At 37.6% G+C, this 18633-nt stretch overlaps 1 protein-coding gene across 9 annotated transcripts in view; it reads left to right on the plus strand.

The window, feature by feature from the left end:
* Window positions 1-15620, plus strand: part of PTBP3 (polypyrimidine tract binding protein 3) — a 201191-nt gene extending 185571 nt beyond the window's left edge. For all 9 annotated transcript variants that reach the window (XM_075593938.1, XM_075593930.1, XM_075593921.1 and 6 more), the window contains 3 exons: window positions 3114-3330; window positions 4798-4875; window positions 7092-15620. In XM_075593938.1, coding sequence (XP_075450053.1) covers window positions 3114-3330; window positions 4798-4875; window positions 7092-7224 — 428 coding nt within the window. In that variant the 3' untranslated portion in view covers window positions 7225-15620. The remainder of the gene's footprint in view (window positions 1-3113; window positions 3331-4797; window positions 4876-7091) is intronic.
* The last annotated feature ends 3013 nt before the right edge of the window (window positions 15621-18633 follow it).

An 18633-nucleotide genomic window follows, 5' to 3' on the forward strand; every position in this document is an offset into this window, starting at 1 on the left:
GTATAGTAAACAATCGAAGGCAATTAAAGATATTTTTAAGAAACATTGGAAAGTACTTACCTTAGACCATGATATTGCTTCCCTGGTACAAGGAGGACCAAGATTCATTTACAAAAAAACGAAAACTTTAGGGAATCATTTGTCTCCTAGTTTATTCAACGCACAGCCCATTAGCCAACCACTACGAAATATTCCAAAAGGTTTTTTTCCCTGCGGGCGGTGTTCAATTTGCAAATATTCTAGATCTATAAAAAACATTGCTACATGTATGAACCACAATGGGGGACGGAGACAAAATGCACATGCCAAGGCGAGGGAGTGGTACAACTACTCCCCTCCGCTCTTTCTTTTCCCCTCCTTCTCTTCCCTTTTCTACTTCAACTCTCGCGTCACCCCGACAGACCCTGGAGGAACAGGGGGACGTCGAGACTTTTCTTTAATATGTTAAAAATTGTGTTAGGCCACAAATGGAATGTCATAGAAAATATGTTAACTGTTATAACTGCCTAATAAAAAAATTGAAAGAAAAAAAAACATTGCTACATGTGAGGGCAATCATCGTATTAATAGCTTTATGAATTGCCATACAAGTCATGTTGTTTATCGCTTACAGTGTGGTTGTAAGATGTCTTACATTGGACGCACAATTAGACCTGTAAGAATAAGGATACAAGAACACATTAGACACATTCTGAAAAAAGATATGTTGCATCCTGTTTCACGGCATTTTTCAATGTGTAGCTTAGGTGATATCTCTAATTTTTCTTTCTCCGCTTTGGAACATGTGAAGATCCACCCTAGAGGTGGAGATAGATTAAACAAACTTAATACAAGAGAAATGTAGTGGATTCATGTTATGAACACATTACATCCGACGGGGATCAACACTGATTGGGATTTAAAACACTTTTTAGTTTCATTATGAGATTTTATTCAAATTTATTTATTTTAGGATGGTTACATTTATATTCACATTTATTATTATGTTATATTAATTATATATACCTTTATTAGTCACTTTGGATAGTTTATGATAATATGGTTAGGATATATGTCACATATAGTTCTGTTATATATATATATATATATATATATATATATGCATTATTAATTAGGTTAGCTTAGCAATCAAATATTACATACCCTTAATATCAATCATATACATGAATCCATTTACATTCGATAATAGGTCCTCTCATCTATATACATTGTTTATGTATGATTTAGATATGTTATTTTATACCATGTATGTTACCAGTATATTGAGGTATTAAGAGTTCTATTTGTTATTTTAATCAGAGCTTTACAAGGCTCTTTATATATATATATATATATATATATATATATATATATATATATATATATATATATATATATATATATATATGTATGTTGCTTGGTTGTGCTACTCAGTCACTGGTACTTGTAATATATATACTATTTTGGTTTTATTATACAAGTATTGTTTTTAATATGTATTTTGTGTCTCTTAGTGTCTTGTTAATACATCTGCACGTTCATGATGATGACTTGTAAGTGAACTCCATTGGTTATCTAGGGGCATGTGTTCCCTGAACATTAATTAATGTGTTATGCAATCACCTGGTGTTGTAGGTTGCTCACCAATTTAGTTGGACCAATGGGCTGTTTGGGTTCACTATATATACATCATCATGTATGGTACCGGATACTCTTTGACAAAGTCCCAGGCAGGGACGAAACGCGTCAGAGTTCGCTCTGTAGCACTATTTTCAGTGTATATGCACTCAATAAATACAACCTTTTATTTATTTATATTGCGTGTGGATATCGCCTTCTTCTAACCCTGACGGCAGCAGTGCACCGCCCTTCTGTTCTATTTTAATCTGGTCTGCTTGACTGGATTTGGCCTGACAGTGGTGTGGCAATTTGCAGCCTTTGTTGCCAGTCTTCTAGTCCTGTCTAGTATTGCCATAATGTTTTTGTAGACTTTTGTGGTCAACTACTGTCTTTATCCATCTGTCTATATTTCATGTTTGTCAATTGTTTGATTTCTTTCAGTATGATATTTGCGGTGGTGGTGATGGGCATACTATGTGCAGTTGTTTTTTTTTTTTTTTGCTGTGTCAATCGTTCTGAAAGACCTGAGGCCAATAATCTGATTTGAAAGGATAGTAAATGAACAAGTAAAAATAAATAGGATAAATAGGACCATGCAATCAGATTTTGATTGCAGATGTTACAGTATTGATTGCGGTATATTAGGTGTTATAATATTCCCTTTACATGACAGGAATGCAAAGAACTGACACATTAAAGCGGTAAGCCACTGTAGGTTTGAAGCAGGGGGTCCTGGAGCGGTCCCATTGATTTCTGCTTTGGAGACCCTCTGCTTCCAGAGATGCATAGCTACATAGGGGGTGCCTGGAGCCACTCAGCTCGGCTGGCTGGTTTCATGTAATGGCCGCTTTACAAGGCTCCCACGCCCTGTGGGCCAATAAGAAGCCGTGACGTCATCCGTTTCAGCTTCCTTTTGCCCAGCGTGATGCGGGAGCTTTACATTTTGCCGAGATTCCAGCACCCCATACAGAGTTATGTATCTCTGGAAGCAGGGGGTCCCGAAGCTGAAATATGTGGGGGGGGGGGAAATGGCTTGGATTGCACTTTTAAACCAACATTGATAATTATGTTTGTTTCTTGTATACGGTAGCACTGCCAGGGCTTTGCTGTCGGTCTCGGTCCATGAGGGCTTACAATCTAATTTTGAGGCAGTAAACTGACTTGCTCAAAAAGAGCTAACACTGGGATTCAAACCAGCTTCCCAGTTACTGCTTGAGCTACTCCATCAGGAAACATGCTCCTTTGTAAAGGCAAAGTCCTACAAAAAGAGAGCCGGTCCACAGCATCATTCGTACAACTCTCTCGTTATGGCGCATATTCAATATTTCACAAAAATGTGCTGTGCTGTGCAGTGGATGATTTCGGCTTCGATTAAATTCGTGAACCTGGTCTTCCAGCACAGGGAAGATGACTTCACAACTTATGGAAGCAAGGCCTATGTTTCCATTGAATGAGGAGTCTGTTACAATATAATTTTCCCAGTCCATTAATTTTTTGTTCTTTTGCCCCTATAGCCATGAGTCACCTGAATGGGCAAAGGCTTAATGGAAGGGTACTGCGCATTACCCTGTCCAAGCACCAGGCAGTTCAGCTCCCTCGAGAGGGACATGAGGACCAAGGCTTAACCAAGGATTACACCAACAGTCCTTTGCACCGCTTCAAGAAGCCAGGCTCAAAGAACTTCCAGAATATCTTCCCTCCCTCTGCAACGCTGCATCTATCCAACATCCCGTACGTATCCGACATATTTACTTCTTACCTCAAGGGTTTTTCAATGACCAAGCTTTTGACTTATCTGTTTGCAATGAGGTAGGTTTATAAATGAACTTCTCGAGGAGTTATTGGGTGGTATAACCTGCTCTATCGGTATGTGAGAAAGATTCAGCCACCCTTACAGTGACTATTTTACTTGTGCAGCTTGTTAAAAATGTACGTTTCTCTTTTCTCTGCTAAATTCACGTATATCAGCCATTTGGGTTCATAATTACCTTTGATAATAGAAAAACAACTATTTGCTTGTACAGTCGTATCAAAAAATAAAAACAAAAACGTTTTGTTTACCATTGAAATTGTAAATGTTGAAAAAAATACTAATAGCTACTTATAGGTGCCTGATTTTTATTTTTGAAACCCCTTAAGTGTAGGAGGGTCCAGTCACCTCTGTGGCCACTGCCAGTGATCACGTCATCACTCTCGTGCAATCACTTTCTCCTTCCTGTGATGTAAACAGAAGGGGAGGGTCTCATTACACACACGCCCATGAAAATGAGCAAAACCTTGCTGTCGTACTGCGTATGTCATTAAGGCTCTGAAGGGTTAGAGACACCTGCTCCATTTAAACTATGAAGCATGCCACTGCTATTCGTTCACTTTTGTCCTAGGAGGGACTCCTGCTTTAAGGGGGCAATCCCATCTAGCCGTCCGGATAACTCATTTCCTTCCTTAAGCAAATCCAACAATGCTACGTTACAATGAGCTAGTCGTCTTATAAAGTGGTTTTATTCAAACACTAAAGCAATATACAATCAATCTGAGCAATTTGTAACCATATTTCAAATCAAAGCCATTTTGGGGGAAAAGTTGAGGGAAAGGAGCCTTGTTTATTGGGTGAAATGCCGATTATCAATCCCAATAGATAAATGGCTTGTTTTGATGTAATGTGTCGGCAAAGTCTCTTGTTCCATTATTATGGTAATATCTTGCTGCCGATGTTCATTAGAGTTAGGTAAATGTTATGCATTGTCTTTTTCCTTTGTTCTTTTGTGCTTCCATAACGAGTGCAGTGTGCACGATCTAGTTCTCAAAATTATATTTAGAATATTAAATGAAAGTATGCATGTGTGTATTAATAAATATTTAGTAAATGAAAAAATATATAGTAATAGTTTGGTAATTTAGCCAGTAAAGACTCATGTTCCATGTGCAACTCTCTATTGTTTCTCTTGTGTAATATAAGATACAGTATGTGCTTTAAATTCAATTGCCTGCATTGAAGGGCTTTTTACCACATATGTAATACAAGTTTTGTTGTGTTTTTTTTTTTTTTTTTTTTTTTTTTTTTTTAGAATTATTTCAGTTAAATCATTTTAAATACAAAATACTACCCAGGAAAAACAAATATCTGGGTTTATCAATTCTAGAAAGAAAGAAAAAATATTATTGTTTAACTTTTCCTATTTCTTCCCCCCCACCCTGAAGACCTTCAGTCACTGATGATGACCTCACATCACTATTTTCAAGTACTGGATGCACTGTCAAGGCCTTTAAATTCTTCCAGTAAGTAGTGTATCTCACTCCACTATCTCTTATAATCTTCTTAGCATACGCTATATACTTTAATAGTAATATATAGTACTATATTTGGAAAGAATCAGGATGTTTTTTTTGGGGGGTGGGGGGGCAGAGGGGTTTTAGCTCCTGACTGTTTCTATTCTGATGTTCTATGATCTGATCTATTAATCGATCACAATGTGAAGGCCCTTGAGGTCTGGAGTTGGCCACTGCCGCTGTAGATGATATACAGTATGATGTGCCGGGTGGTTTTACTTCTCCAATTACATGAGCTTTAGAATAATACATGCACACATTGGGGGGGGGGGGGGGGTATTTTTGTGGGGTGATTATTGTTTGATACTCACATATGTATATGGATTATGTGGTCTTTCTATTTGGGCAATAATCTATATTACCACACAACTGCAGTATTAGAACCACTCCCCAAAACACTTAAGGAGCATGTGGAGAAAAAAATCGGAATTTGGGGGTCATAAACCTAAAAGTTACATTTAAAGCACTGTGGGAGTTTTTATACTCTCTACATTTGCAGAACCGCTGCAGTTGGGGGTGGCCAACCTATGCCCACAACGGGGTTTGGTTTGGACACCTGATGGAGCAAAAAAGACAAATTGACTGAAAAATCTATCAAAGAACAATACGAAATCCTTAACATTTACCCCCAAAAATAACAGGGATAAGCGTATGAATATTTGAGCAATACAGTGCGCGCTGTCCCTTAGTTCCTTACCTCTCCAAAGTCAATGTGATTCTCCTTGCCGCTCCCAATCTCCTGTGATCAGCAGGGCAAATCCATATACACAAAAAAAAACACAAAAGGGGCGCAAAAGAGAAATGACAAAGTCCAAATTAGTATAACATAATACAATTTATATGTAAAAATAGAACAAAATACACTTGCATAAGCAGAGATGGATAGCAGTGATCCAATCATCTGCAACGCCACAGAGCGTCGGGCTCCGATTGCCAGAGACCCCGCGATCTCCAAGTCCCAGATATTAAAGGGCAAAGTCCAGCTCAAGAGGTTATAGCAAAGTGCCAGACACAACTTTCAGTCGGCGTCCTCGTGGTGTTAAGTACTGCTCAGTACTGATAGACCCTCCTGTGGGCGCCGTCTGCTTCTGTTACCGACCTCAAAAATCAATCCTAATATTGAGAAACTATTACCTGAAATTCAGGTTCAAAAATCACATTGGGACATTCTACATTCAGGTTGTTTTTTAAATTGTAATTAGGATTTCATGTCTTCTCAGTAAAAAAATAAATAAAATAAAAATTGTAATATTTTAATGTTTTTTAATTACCAATTACCCTTGTTGACTGCTGGCGTTATGTAAGTTAGGTTTAGTTATTAATTTAAATAGGTTGTAGGGGGCAGTAGGACAGCAGCCCACCCATAAAATGTGCGCCATTTATTAGTACGCTTGAAAGAAAAAAAAGTGGGCCGCCCCTGCTCTAAAACATCTTGCGTAGGGTGTATGCATGTTCTGTTTCTGAACATACAAAGGGCCAGTACCTTACGGCATCTAAAGAGACTTTGTGCACGGTGTCTTCTGGTTAGGAATTCAGGTGTTGGGTTTTAACCGGAAAACCGCACCAATTGATCACCTTATACTTCCCACTAAAACTGATTTAAAAACAAACAAACAATCAAAAACGTAAATCTAGCATCATTACCTATAAGTTCTGCAGCCCAGATGCAGATGGGAGACAAAGGCCATACACGGGGGAGTAAGGCAAGTAAAAATAAGTGCACTGATGAACATGTGTCAATTTTTGGATTGTAAATGATAATTAAACACTTCCTTTTATTTTTTTTAAAAAAACACCCCACTATTTTTTTGATACAGCAAAAAAAATTTTTTTGCAAAAAATGAACAGTGAAAACTGTAATCCATACCAAGCACCATTTGGTTTCCAAACCCCTTATACCATGATTTTTCACCAAAGTTTCAGTCAGTTGAATTATACAGATTGTCCCTGCTGTATAACGAGTCAATAGCTTTGATCTAATGTGCGTTGGGTTAAGTAGATATAGATGCAATGCAGTTTTTTTTTTTATATATTTAGAATGTTTTGTTGAAACAACTGATGTTAGAATACAAATGTGCATCTTTATGTATACAGCATTGACTTTTACACTTTGAGAAATGCAGTACAAAATGTTCTTTCTTTCTTTATTTCCTGCCGTTTTGTAGGAAGGATCGAAAGATGGCTCTTATCCAGCTTGGATCAGTGGAAGAAGCGATCTTGGCCCTAATAGAGCTGCATAACCATGACCTGGGAGAGAACCACCACCTGCGAGTTTCTTTCTCCAAATCTATGATCTGAATTGCAGTTCCCCTACCCGCTCCCTTCCTTGACTTCCTTACCCTTTAAGACTGACCACGGTTTCAGCAAAAGCCCTCAGATAGAGACTGAAGAAGCTAAGACCAACTCTGCCTCGTCGTAATCTTGAACATAGTTGAGAAGACGGAACTCTGTCCGAGTTTCATACATGTCATCGCTGACTGAACAATGCAGAATGTCCAACACATGTAACATTCTGCTGGCCGGCAGTCAAACACATAAATTGCTCGTTTTATGGGGGAAAAACTCCAAAACAGAATTACCTTTTTCTCTCTCTTTTTTTTTTTTTTTACTGATTTGTTGTCATTCCTAACTCCTGAATGCCCTTTTCCTTTTCGTTCCAAGTCAGCCTTACACATCATCATTATTACAATCATCACCTATATGTTTAAAATGCTAGGACATGTACTGTATAGCTACAATGCAGAACTAAGAGGGTTTTTTTTCTTGTAAGTCTTGGTCGTTTGGAGAATGTTTTTCGGATGCCACTAGACTTCAGCATTCCTTTGGTTGGGTGTACATTATTTTATGGCGTTTTTAGCTATTAAACGGTTATAATAGGGAGGTAACATGAAAGCTGTTCTCTATTTAAAAACTTGCTTTATATCTCCCGAGATGTTTTTTTTTTTTTTTAACTTTTTTTTTTTTAACTTTTATTTTTCCTTCAGACTATTGAGCAAAATGTCTCCATTGTTTTGCCTTTAATAATGGTTAGGTGTATGACCAAATGTATTTTAGTTAAATAACATAGGCTTAATATATGACGTAACAAATAGAGTAGATAACGTGTGGCAGGAAACAGCAATCGTGTTTGCGTTTGTACTAATGAACATCGGATGTTGGAACAGTGGCATTTATGTTTTGATGCTTGCTGAGCAGCTCCACATCTGTGTCTTTCTAATAAGGGGCCAGGGTCCCCTGTCTGCAGTTTGCTGGTAAGAGGCTCCAAGAGCTAACCGGTTTCTAAGAGAAAGAAATACAACGTTGTACCCAGTCAGTTCTGAGAGGGAAACGACAGCCAAGGCCGGGAGAAATGTTTTATGTGAAGTAGCAAGGCAAAACGTTAATGTGTGTAATATATCTATATATCTATAGGCCACGGCACTTCCTGCTAGTATTACTCGCTGGGTGCTACTGGAACAGGAATTCTCTCTTTGAAGAAATGAACCAGCACTCACGGGACTTGAAATGCAAATGGAAAAAAAAGATTTATTTGCAGATCAACATTTCGACTTTGATTCAAGCCTGCTCCGTCACCAAGTGTCGATATATAGTGTGTGTGTGTGTGTGTATATATATATATATATATATATATATATAATCTATTCATACTAGTTTTGTGCTGCCTCTTTACATAAAACAATGTGTATAATGAGATTAGGAATTAATCATTAGTCTTTTTCATGAAATGAAACATTGCCCCCAGGACTTCCAGTAGTTCCATCATTTTTACAGATAGGTGCCCTCTTGACAGAGCTCCTTAAAGGGCAGCTGCACCTGCACAAAGATGTTGGAAACCTCCAAAATTTTATTTTCCTGATTTTTATTGGGGCTTACTATCATCTTTTTGTCTGTGGCAAAGTTCTTTCTATGCAAGTCCACAGATTTATATTTATTAGTTGGGGTTTTTTTGTTTTTTTTCAAGCACATCACTAGGTTTGTGCTCCTTCATGTTTCCCTTTTGCCATTTTGTTTTGCAGTCAATGTCTACAGCTGTTTAGACAACTGACATGTTTGCATTAATTAAATATATTCAATATAGGTCATTGAAACGGAGTCAATTGGGCCTGCATGTATTATTTAAATGCAGCTCAAATGACGAAATGAATGGCTGATGGCCTGTAGCTGATTGTACGTTGTGTAAGACAATGATTTTAGAACTAAATCAAAAGGTCCACTGTTAAAGAAAATCATAAACTATTTTTTTTTTTTTTTTTTAAATTACAAAAAAAGAAGTTTACAGTCTTAAGGAAACTATTCAGGTCTATCATTTGGTATGACAGATTTTTAAAAATTATTTTTGGTAATGTGTTTAAAAAAAAGATACTTAAACCTCAAGGTTTTTTTTTTTTCTACCACTATAATAACTAAATATGTAAATCAGATTTACTGTGTATTTACTTAATTTACTTATGTGCCTTATTACGTGCTTATAATGAAACAATAGGTTAGATTATTACCTGATGTATCTTTGAAATTTGTATTGTGGGCTTGTTGAGAGATTTATTTTTTTCCTTTTTGGTCTTTTAGATTTAAATGTTTCTTGTGATTTTTTTTTTTTTTTAAATTTTGTCTAAGTAAAAGTCTGCAATCAGTGTAATTTTCTGCAGGGGCAGAGAACATGTGGAGGGAGTGTAGGGTGGCCCTCTGCACATTCTGCTGGCTCACTTATTCCACCTCCAGTCCTATAGTCAAACAGCAGGTTTTGTAATACTACAACTGAATCTATGTTTTCAGACATGTCAATTCTCGCTGGTTTTGCAGTGCGTCACACTTTTATGATGTCATTCTCACTGATTTTAGCATAGCAGCTTCATAGTCTTAAATCGTGTGTCAATGATAACACCCCCACCCCCTTCTCCCCCTCAATACATTTTCATTCATACTGTACAACGTTTTCAGCCCAGAACCCCCACATCTTGCTGGTTTCAACCATTGGAGGCTGACTTTTAATCTAATAACATATGAATGGTGATACTGTAACTTCATGAGGTTTTGTCGAGCCTTTAAGGCTGGATTTTGGATAAACTACTGTAGGCCTCGTGTTGTATCATAGCTGATGGCCTAACTTGTCTCCTCCGTCCTTTTTTTTTTTTTTTTAATTCTTAAAATCTGCGAACTGCTGTCTCACTTAGAATATCTCAGGATATCCGGCATCTTTTCTGTTTTATCTGTTGAGAATGGAGTACAATAGGCGAAAAAAACAAACACAACATATCTTTCTGAATGTCTCCATGGCCATTGAATGTCAGCTGCTACTGCTGGCAAGAAGATTCAGTGGTTAAAGTATATAGTATAGCGGAGTTCTGAATTTTGGTCTTAGCTGGTCTAAGTACAACAGGCGGAATTAATCAAGTTCCCACTCTATCTTAATTTAGTTTTTTCATTGCATTAGGTAAAAAATTACTTAACTAAGAAAGTTGGAATTGTAACAATTGGCATTGCGAGCTCCAGTTTCAGCATTGTTCCTGAAGAAAAATAAAACTACTGTAGATGTCCTTGAAAACTGTAATATGTTTTGCTGGACCAGCTATAAACATTTTTATAGATGTTTGTTGAACCTGGGCTTTGAAGGCCACATGGGAAACCAAACAAGATACAGAGACGAGATACATATAAAATGTTTAATCTATAGGGAGTTTTCAGATGGTACTTAAACTTGCACTCATGCCCAGCAGCTTGTACGTTGAAACTTAGCTGTATTTAAAGTGTAGGGAAATGTGTAAATTACATATCCGTTTATTCATTGAGATGTTCGTAAATGCTGCCATCTCAAAACTAAATCCCACCTCCCAATTGTTGTTTCTTTTGTTTTTAAAGTCATCTAAAATTCCCATCTTCTGGTTTTTATCAATAGACAATATTTATAGCCAACATTAACTAGCATTAAATAAAGGCCAGATCAATTCCACCCACTTGAATCGGGGGGGGGGGCTAAAATGTCACCCATATTGCAAAATGCATCTATCTAGACTGCTGGTAGAGGTTAGTTCTTCGTTAATGTAATAACATTTTTTCATTGTTTTGTTTTTAAAATGGGTCATATTTACGAAGTGAAACTGCCATAACACACCTTCCTGTGCTAAAAACGCCTTGCAGCTCATTGACTTGAGAACTGGAAGGTGTTTCATGGCATAGCAGCACCGGGTAAATATGGGCCATGGCCTTATATGGTGAATCCTAGTAGCTTCCCTGTTTTGTTTTATTGATAAACGTAATGTTATCCATCGTTTCTGTTTGCCTTTTTTGTACTCGTAATTTAACCACTTTAGCTTCAAACCTGGATAAATTATCATTCTTTCAGGGGGATATTCAATATATAATTTTTTCTTGCATTTACCATTTTGGTACTAGTTTTGTTTATGCAGAGTATTGTAGACCATTCCCATATGTAATGGATTAGATCTACTTCTCAATGGTTTTTAGTCTTCCTTATGATGGGGGTTTCACCAAATATTTACAGCGTACATTTGAATGCAGGAGCTTTTGGAGCAGGTCAGCCTTCTGTGAGAGAGTGGATATTTTTAGAGACCGTTATGTATCTATTAGAAGAAGGTGGCCATATCTTTGAGGCATGTCAGAATCTTTTTGAAAGGGAAGAGAAGTTGTTAGGAGAACATTCAGTACTTCGACTTCTATGAGAAATTCCTCAGTGTCTTTTCATAAAACCAAAGAACAGAGAACTCTGCATCTGTTATGGAAAAGACATTAAGGAAAGATTCCATTTGGAGTCCACGTCAGTGGCATATCATTGTATTTTATGTGGGAAACATAGGGTTGAATGGTCATTTATTTTTTTACCATTTGTTTGTATTTGCATGGACCTTTGAAAAACACTCATGTTTTCTTGAGTTGCGTTACCTACTAAAACAACCTCCCCTAAATGAGCACTCACCCTTCCCACATTGTATCCGTTACCTACCATTGCTTTCCACAGACTGGGGGCAGCATCACTTCCTAATACGGGTGCTTAAAAACCAAGTTTCTGCATTTAGCTTCCTATGAACCCAGGGATGCTTTTAGGAAAGGTGAAGGGGGCAAACTGTGCAAGGGGTCATTTTGGTGCAATCCAGTGATAGCCCTTGACGTACTTTAAACACAGGTGCATGCAAGTCTGTCGGTGCTGGAGATGCCAGCAACACATTGCAGAACAAAGCATTTAAATGAATCTTCGAGGTTGTAGGGATGTGAACCCTGTATGTCTAGTTGCTATGTATCTGTCACAAAGTAGTCCTGCGTTGGCCATAATTAATGGGGGGCAAGGACTACATTGAGTGCATGATATTAGACGTAAGAGAATTTTAAGTTGTTTGCTAGTTTCATTAACGAGCAATCATGTCTTAATCAGAACCTATTTAAGTATACCATTTGAAGTTGAATAGTCAATAGTGCAAGGTGTCACTTGTGAGACAAACTCTTCAGTCCTCAACCAGTTCTCTTTGGGTTTTGTCTTATTTATGTTATATTTAAAGATTTATTTTATGTTGTGTTAATCTGTAGTTCTTTTGCCTGTCAAGTATAACGTTGTTCAGGATTTCGGGTATGCAGTGCTGTTTTTTTAAGCAACTAGCTTTTCATTTTATTTTTTAAGTTTGTGCTTGTATCCTCTTGCTAAATATTGAAAGCTTTTTATGTTAACGTGCTATGACAATGATATTTTTTTTTCACCTGACTTAAACCTAAGTACAAATGTATGTTTAAAGTAGCTTATTCATGGGGCATGATGAGAACGATTGCTAAAAAAACCTTTCTGCCACTAAATTAAACATACTGTATGATATCCAGTATACCTAGATTTACTATTAGTACAAAGATCACCTTTTGATTCATCCGTTGGGATATGCTTTGAGGTGCATTAAAGCTCCACACTGTTCACTAAATCTGAGCCTTGGTATATCTACAGAATTTAACCCTCTCAATATGATTGTTGTGGGACTCCAATAATGTTCTTGGGTAGCTGTAACTGCATAGTTATATTCAATATTGCTACAAGTCCTGGTTCAATAGGGAAGGTCTTGCATGGACTCCGCTGAAAGAGGATTTGAGTTGCACTGATCTTGTCATACTGTATGTCCCCTGCTGCCTGGACTCACCTCAAATGTACATGTGGAGTAGTCAATAAGAGATTTTTAAATAAAAATTGAGATACAAAAATATTTGTAAACCGTGATTAGAGGTATAGTGAACTATCGAAGAATAAAAGGTGCCTTAGGAAAAAAACTTTGGTGCAGGTCTATGGTGATTGCATGTTGTACAATAAATACATTATAAGTGACCCTAATTTGCCCACAACTAAACTGAAAAACCTTGACCACTGAGCATTAATTACTTCTTCCATCTTTTATTATTAATGGGAGTTTACCTTAAACAAAATAAAACAGACACACACCATATACATTACTTAGTATGTGGTGTCCCTGTTAATTCAGCTTAGAATAGGAAGTTTAATATACTCAGAACCATAATGACTTTTTTCAGATAAGTGCTCATTTATCATCCGGGATGGGCTGCCTTAAAGGGATGTCGGATCTAGGTTATGTTTTCTGGAGTGTTTATTTGGGGGGTTCTGTTCCTGAGCCTGCGTGTATGGGCCGATGTAAATGCATGCATTGCTTTGAATGTACACCAGCGAAAAGTACAGATGGGGTAAACCAAACATAGCCTCTATTTACCTGATCTAAAAAGTAAACAAGTTGCTATGTAAAACAAGTTTGCGGCACCTCTCATTTATCTGAATCTTGAATCGCATGTAACCCACTTTTGGTGGGTTTTTGTATTGCATCGGAGTTGATTGAACCATTCCAGTGTAATCAGCGGTGCCAATTAATTTGCCAATTTCAAATACATATGTAGCTCTGTGTTAAGGTTAGTGCCGACTAGCAGACAGTGTACCGTTTGCATGTGGGTGACTGTCATTGGGTCCACATGTTTTCAGTGACTCACCCTGATATTAATATGCCAGATAGAGGCATACTGTACGATACAATGCTATGCATTCTGTCATTCTTTAAATCGTATCCAGTAGATGATGACACTACTGCCTTACACTGGCGTAGAGATTCTTCGTTGATTTTTTTTTAATGTGTTCATATGGCTTAAGTATCCTATTTCCATGAGCTGCCGGCATCATGTTGGAGACATTTGTCTTTGAGAAAACACCATCGTGCTACCTTCAAATCTCATAATGAAAGCTTTTTTTGTTGTTAGTTTTTTTCCCCCTCCAGGGCTGATCATAAAAAGCAGGTTGGAAACAGGACCAAAGTTTATGTGCCTTTAATTCATCGAATTCATGTGTTTTTGTCCAATTTTGGTTTTATTTAGAACCTTGTCACCATTTCACTTCACGTCACATGTTGGGGAGAAAAAACCCCCAATATATACATCTTACTACAGATCATACTGTATGTGCAGTGAACTGGTTTTACTGCAGAAGAGATCTAGTTTGCTGCCTTTAATACTTTGCGTTGTTGGTGAGTCTGGCAGCATGTTCCTACACATTACAATACAGGACTCTCCAGCAGTGAAAGTGATCTTTTTACTACTGCAATCATGTTTTATTGCTGCACTCCCACTAGAAACCTAAACATACTCTTGATTGTAGTAACATCTGCATAAATTGGTGAACCTCAAGACCAAAAGTGCATGTGTATGTGGTAATAATACTCTGCTTTACATGTGGAGTCTAAAGCTGAAATCTGAGTCATTACTATCTTTTGGGACTTAGCCGAATTGGTACAAAAATGTAATAAGCTGTACTGGTTATTTTGTTATTCTTATGTTGTCCAATATCCATTATGTGCCCTCAACTATATGGATATTTATTCTATACCGTTTTGAGCCCACAGTAGCACAAGTCAGTCACCTCATTGCTGTGACCAAAGACGTCTGTCCTGGTATTACTGAGACATTCATACTTGCTGTATACACTATTTTTTTTTTTTTTAAACTATAGATGATGAAAGAAGATTAATTGCAAAAGTGGCCTTTTTTTTTTTCCTTTTTCTTTTTTCTCCTGCTTAAACTGACTACGTAAAAAAAAATTTTTTTATTGTGAACAAAACAATTTAACATATAATGGCAAGAGGTTAACCGACATTTTCAGTACTGTATTGAAAGCATGGCTAGCAGGCCACTGGCTTATTTTACGCAGACTGTTCTAAAGGTTCATTTTGGGGTGTTTGTTTTTCCATTAGCAAGAATGTTCATCTGACGTAAGAAAATGCTGTAAATATTTGTAACTTTTTTTTTTTTTTTTACTGGGCAAAAAAAAAAAAGGTTTTTGGGAACAATTTAAAGTATAAAGTGATTTTATAAGAATAAACACACATCACTTGTCTTGTATATTTTGATAAGGAACAGTACCAGCTTTCATTTGTGACAATGCAGAGGGTGGGTGGGACAATAAAGGATTCCATATATGTTATGATGACTTATGTTATGAAATAAAGAGAAGATGAAATATTAAAGAAAACATATTTTCTAACTGTTGAGTGCATGATTGATTCAGACTTATGTATGCTATATTCCATTTTTTGTTTTAGTTTGTGTATTTACTGAATACGACTTGAGTATCTATACTTATTCTTTTTCCTAACAACTCTAGTTGTTTGTAGCATGCTTTTTAATAAATGTCATTACATCTATACTCTCTTAAACTTCCCTGTGTTCTTGTCTGTTGCTTTGGGTTCCCCTTGTCTTTAATTATAAATCTAATAATGTCTTCCATTTTTATTTTGTTTCTTAAAAAGTGTGTGTGTATACAGGCATATCCCGCTATATGGACCTTCACTTTACAGACACTCGCGAGTACGGGCATATTTACAATAGCACCATTCCCCTGCGCCCGTACGCTCGCTTCGCAAGTACGGACACTTATTCAGAACTACAGAATGCCGTAGTTGTGCAACGTGCTGATTCCCTCGCCCAATTGGAAAATGGCAGCTCGCGCATGCGCCTATGAGTAGGACACGTCCTTAACAGCAATAGCGACTCCCTACCTCTACCGAAGTGAAAGCTTCCCTTTAAGTACATTTTAGCTTTACATACATGCTCTGGACCCATTGTGTACGTTAATGCGGGGTATGCCTGTATATATCTATATCTGAAAAGAAACATAGTGCACACACCTCTCGTAGTGTAATACGTTTATTTAATATAAGTATAAATTTAAGGCAAAGACAAATTTATACTCGCAATAAAAATTGACTTTAAGTAAATAGTGTTGGATAAAACAGTGTACAGACTGACTGCTCCTGCACTGGAGGTTTGTATAGCCTATAATGCTTCTACTATCTTCTGGTTACTCTGCTGTACCCCAGCCGGTATTCCCCCTTGACTGTCTCTCCACTATGCGTCTTGAATGGCTACTAGAAGGACGATCGGGGGCTGCTGTCCCCAGGACTCCTCCACCTTGTCTGTTTCCTCCATGTGCCTGCCAAAGATCAGCTGAGTGTGGCACTGTGGGGATAATGTCAGTGGGGGCACTCAGTCACTCAGACTGCTGCAGGGATGCCTCCTAGCTTAACCCTACACGTTTCGAAACTGTTTCTTCCTCAGGAGTATTTGGTGTATTGGCTATTCTAGGGGAAGATATCTATATCTTCGTTAACCCCTTCATAGCCATTTACACTTGTCGCCAAACAGAATATATATAAAACATATAACAATGAATGGTAACTTATACATGACAAAACAGAACATTATATACTGATGCATGATAAAATGTACCTATAATATCAACAACATATAAACTATAAACAGCCATAGACACTCAAACTGATTAGTATTACCTAATGAGCTTCGTTAGACCCTATTTTTTAAATATACAGTGACGAGATCTCCAAAGCACACTTGTATTGGTTGGCCAATGTACACCTATGCTGTAATGACCTATGCCCATAATGCATTTATAATTACAAACATGAATATTAACCTAATAAAATGTGATGTTTAAAAGGTATAAATAACATTAATATACAATGAATACAAATTTAAGCGAAACTGCAAATCTTACTATTAGTCCTCTAAAAACGCTGCCAGATTTTTCTACAGGCTAAGGCCAGAGGGGGATAAGGTTTGAAGTATGTGGATCCAGTATGTCTCTCTTGGCTTTTTTTTTCATCCTAAGACAATCACCTTTCCTCCTGTCTGAGGGGACCACTTAGATTCCTTTTACAGTAAGTCCCTTCGGATCTTCGTTATGAAACGAGAAAATGCTGCGAGACTCTGTTTGCTGAAACCTGCTATGATGTTTCTCCTATGTTCTACGAACCTCGTTTTTAATGTTCTTTTTATATAGCCCACATACTGCTTTGGCCAGGGGCACTCTAATACGTACACCATGTACAGAGGAATTGCAATTTACAAAGTCTCCAACTTCAAATGTTACATTACAGTACATTGTGACTCCTGGAGCTGATACTTTCTCTTTTTGATATTTAAAATCCTATGTGAGGCACCTGGCTGAATTGCATCTGAAGCATCCTTTCAATCTGTTAGGGTTATGTGAATTCTCATCGCACCTTTTACGTTTACTCAGAGCTATGATACTCTTCAGATTCGTTGTTTTTTTTTGTATGTTGGATTATCAGTGATTTATTTTTTCAAACTAGTATCCTTCAGTATGCTGCAGTATCTCTTAAAAATGCTTTCAATGCTCGGTGCTCCCTCATTGTAGCGTGTTTTTAATTTGGTTTGGAAATCTCAAGTACATTTTTCTCGTCAATGGTTTGCTTTGTCTCACTGATTATGGATTAGATCTTCTGGATAATAATTCTCGACAAATCTTCTATGCAGAGCTTCTGCTTTGGTAGCAAACTTTTGATCTCTAGTGCAGTTCCTCTGGGTCCTCCTATATTGACTACCCGTTTTTTTTTTGTTTTTTTTTATCCACACTGAATTAAGGCCACTCCTGGCATCTATACTTGTTCCCTATACTGTAATGCCCACGGTTATTCTAACACAAACCAAAAAGACCCAGGTACATGCTGGATACATGCCTTAAACTTGCCTTAAACTAGAGTAAAGAAGGGGGGATCCTCCGGCGCGATGTCTTACTCCAGTCTCCAGGACATATGTAATATAAACAGACAGAGGGACCACAATCAGGAAGGGTTAAAACACAATAGTATGCTAGAGATAAGGTATTGAGGAAGCACACTTACATTAAACCTCTATATCCACCTTGAGTATGGTGTGTGTTTCACTGCGGAGCGGCTGGCAGGAGGCTGGAAGCCGCTGTATGTTTATTTATTTTTGCATTTGACAAAGGCGATCGTGTGGTGCGCGAAGCACCGAATCCCACCCAGTGCGCCCGGCTGCACCCGCTGATGTGAGGACCCAGAGCCGCGCCGGGGATCGCAGGGTGCTGAGCGCAGGGGTCTCTTCCATATCTGTAATACTGAGAAAATTACACTGCATAGACGAAAGGCACCCAGCGTTTAATGTTGTTCTGTGAAACACACACCATACTCAAGGTGGATATAGAGGTTTAATGTAAGTGTGCTTCCTCAATACCTTATCTCTAGCATACTATTGTGTTTTAACCCTTCCTGATTGTGGTCCCTCTGTCTGTTTATATTACATATGTCCTGGAGACTGGAGTAAGACATCGCGCCGGAGGATCCCCCCTTCTTTACTCTTCTGTAACAATCAAGAGGTTGTTGAATCACC

The sequence above is a fragment of the Ascaphus truei genome, chromosome 1, assembly GCF_040206685.1.
Source record: "Ascaphus truei isolate aAscTru1 chromosome 1, aAscTru1.hap1, whole genome shotgun sequence".
Classification (NCBI taxonomy): domain Eukaryota; kingdom Metazoa; phylum Chordata; class Amphibia; order Anura; family Ascaphidae; genus Ascaphus; species Ascaphus truei.